This window comes from Asparagus officinalis, chromosome 1 (genome assembly GCF_001876935.1).
Source record: "Asparagus officinalis chromosome 1, Aspof.V1, whole genome shotgun sequence".
Classification (NCBI taxonomy): domain Eukaryota; kingdom Viridiplantae; phylum Streptophyta; class Magnoliopsida; order Asparagales; family Asparagaceae; genus Asparagus; species Asparagus officinalis.
The window spans coordinates 60677492-60680105 of record NC_033794.1 but is presented as its reverse complement, the minus strand read 5'-3'; the positions used below and the strand labels follow the sequence as shown (position 1 = coordinate 60680105).

General features: G+C 36.5%; 1 protein-coding gene across 1 annotated transcript in view; it reads right to left on the bottom strand.

Moving 5' to 3' along the window:
• LOC109834921 (actin-related protein 2/3 complex subunit 5A-like) overlaps nt 1-2303 on the bottom strand; it is a 60862-nt gene extending 58559 nt beyond the window's left edge. Inside the window, exon 1 of the mRNA XM_020402937.1 lies at nt 2292-2303. Coding sequence (XP_020258526.1) covers nt 2292-2303 — 12 coding nt within the window. The remainder of the gene's footprint in view (nt 1-2291) is intronic.

Sequence of the window (2614 nt, the reverse complement as noted above, 5' to 3'; positions counted from 1 at the left end):
GCCGACCGGGATCACCTCACTCCGCAGACAACAGCCTGCACTGACGCCGTCAGCTTCAACCGTCGCAACACAATAGTCAACTCGTTCGACACAACCTAAGGCAAGATCCCGCTTCTCTTTGACTCGTTATTTTAATATTTATATTTGATATTAATTAATTGTACAGATTAGACTGATATGTTATTATCTGTGTGGGTTTGTTGATAATACTGCGGTGGTTATATTTTGTGAAGTGGTGCTATATATGATGAGTGGATATGTTCAAAAATAGTTTATGATTAATTACGAGATGTTTTGAAAGAAAATATTTTAAGATTATTTTTAGAATTACCATAATAAGAAAAGAATTTATTTTGTAAAAGAATTATTTTAAATAAATACATTTATGATTCCTAAAGACTAGTTTTGAATTAGTATAATGAGGAACAATTTAAAAGAATTTATTTTGGAATAAATGACTATTTTTAGATTATTATAATGAAAATTAATTTAAAAGAAATTATTTTGTAAAAGGACTTTTAAATAAATAGATTTATGATTTTAAAAGATTAGAAATCACTTGGAGGAAATTCTTTTAAATGATTACTTTAGATAAATAAGTTTATGTTTTTGAAGACTACTTAATAATTACGAGAAACAATTTTAAAGAATTTATTTTGGAAAAGTATAATCTGAATTAATAAGTTTATTATTAAAAAAAGATTATTTTAGAATAGATAATAGTAGCAAGATCCCTCTTGCTCATTGAATCGTCTTTCAATATTTAGATCTGTTATGAATTAATTGCATAGATTAGATTGTGATATGTTATTGCATGCGTGGGATTTGTTTGATGAATGACTGTATGGAAATTTGTTACTTATCACATAGTTGTTATCAAATAGGAGAGACTGTACATGAAGACGACTAATGTTAAAAATATGATTCATAAGCGTGCTTCAAAGCATGACTATACTCACCTCGACATCGATATCCCGATGTGAGGAGTTCCGAGTCCCCTTGATATCGACATCCCGATATGAGGTTTTCTTGACTATTACTATTATAGCATCGACTAGACGATGCACTCTTGATCGGACATTTCTGGGTCATAGTTATTTTCATAGTTTTACAGAAGTCGTTCCACGGTAACTTCGTGGCTAGTGCACAATATTTCATGCACAGTCACTTAAATTAAACTGACAAAAATGAGATTTATAAAGAGGAATTGGACAGAGAATATAACATGTATATAAACGGGCACATGCGCTTTCCTGATATCACGAGTTATATATATACATGGGCCAAAGGGCCAATACTTGACTTGAAGGCGTGGCACTCGGACAGGTTTATGGGGACCCGATTATTTATATGAAAATATTCTTCTCTAATTCAAATAACATGTAAAATAAAAATAATATGCTTGTGTGTCCTATGGTAGGCTTTGTTTGATATCTACAATCAGAAATTTCCTTTATCATCACCTTATGTTGGTTATCACCGTGAATGATTATGGATTTCTACTGATTATTATACTCTAGTAGTGAATTGCATCTAGATTGTTAGATTTTTAGTTGCACGTTTCTATTGTCATTACCGTTGTTACATCGGTTATTACATTGGTCATTCGACCATTTCTATTCTCCCTTGTGGGATCTTGCTGTGTGCCATGCACGCTGACGTACTCCTGTTTTCTCGGGTTGTACGTCAGATTTAGAGGATGAACAGGTCCAACTTGGAGACACACCAGAGTCAGAGTAGTTTCAGCAAGAGTGCTTTGTAGACCGATCAGAAGAAGAAGCTGAAGCTTAGTTATTCCTTTTAGTTTGTTTTTATGGCACTTTCCATTCCCGCTTGATCGATGTATTTTATATTCCTTTAGTATTCAGTTGGATGGATTTGTATCAGGGCATGTTAACCCGAATATTATGTCTAGGATGATATTTCAGTTATGATATGTATTATTTGGTTCTGAGTTGTTTATTATATTCTCGCTACTGTGATCAGGGACCTATGCCTTTACTTTATATTGCTTGACGCTTAGCGTATTAGATTGAGTAGAAGGTCTAGTACTTATTTCTCCTCGGTCTAATACGTTGTGGGTTTGTTCACATTCTGATTCCCTGGTGTTTTGGGAAGCGGGACGTGACAGACCTCTCGGAGCATGTTCAGAACTATTATGACGTTATGAGCATGCTCTAAGCTTTAGAAGCGGTCATCTGTCGATGCTTCCCCATCCCTCTTTTAGGGAGTTCCAAGCTCTGGTGGAATGCTCTTGAGAAGAAGTCTATCAGCAGCTTCCAACAACTCACCTGAAAGTTCATACACTACTTCCTAGCTGACACCAAGCAGAAACTACCCCCTCATGTGTTGATCCAGATGAGGCAAGGGCCAGGAGAGAGCCTTCGAGCCTACTTCAAGAGCTTCCAAAAGGCAAAGAACCTGGAGGTTATTGACCTAGGGAGTGCAGTTGCTATGTCTGCACTCGTGCCTGGCTTGCAGAGCAATGAGTTGGCCGACTCGCTTGCCAAGAATCCAGTGGCCAACTATGAGCAGTTGATGGCTAAGGGTTACGGGTATATAGACATGGAGGATGCCCGAGCCTACAAGACAACGGCCTGGGCCACAGAGACCT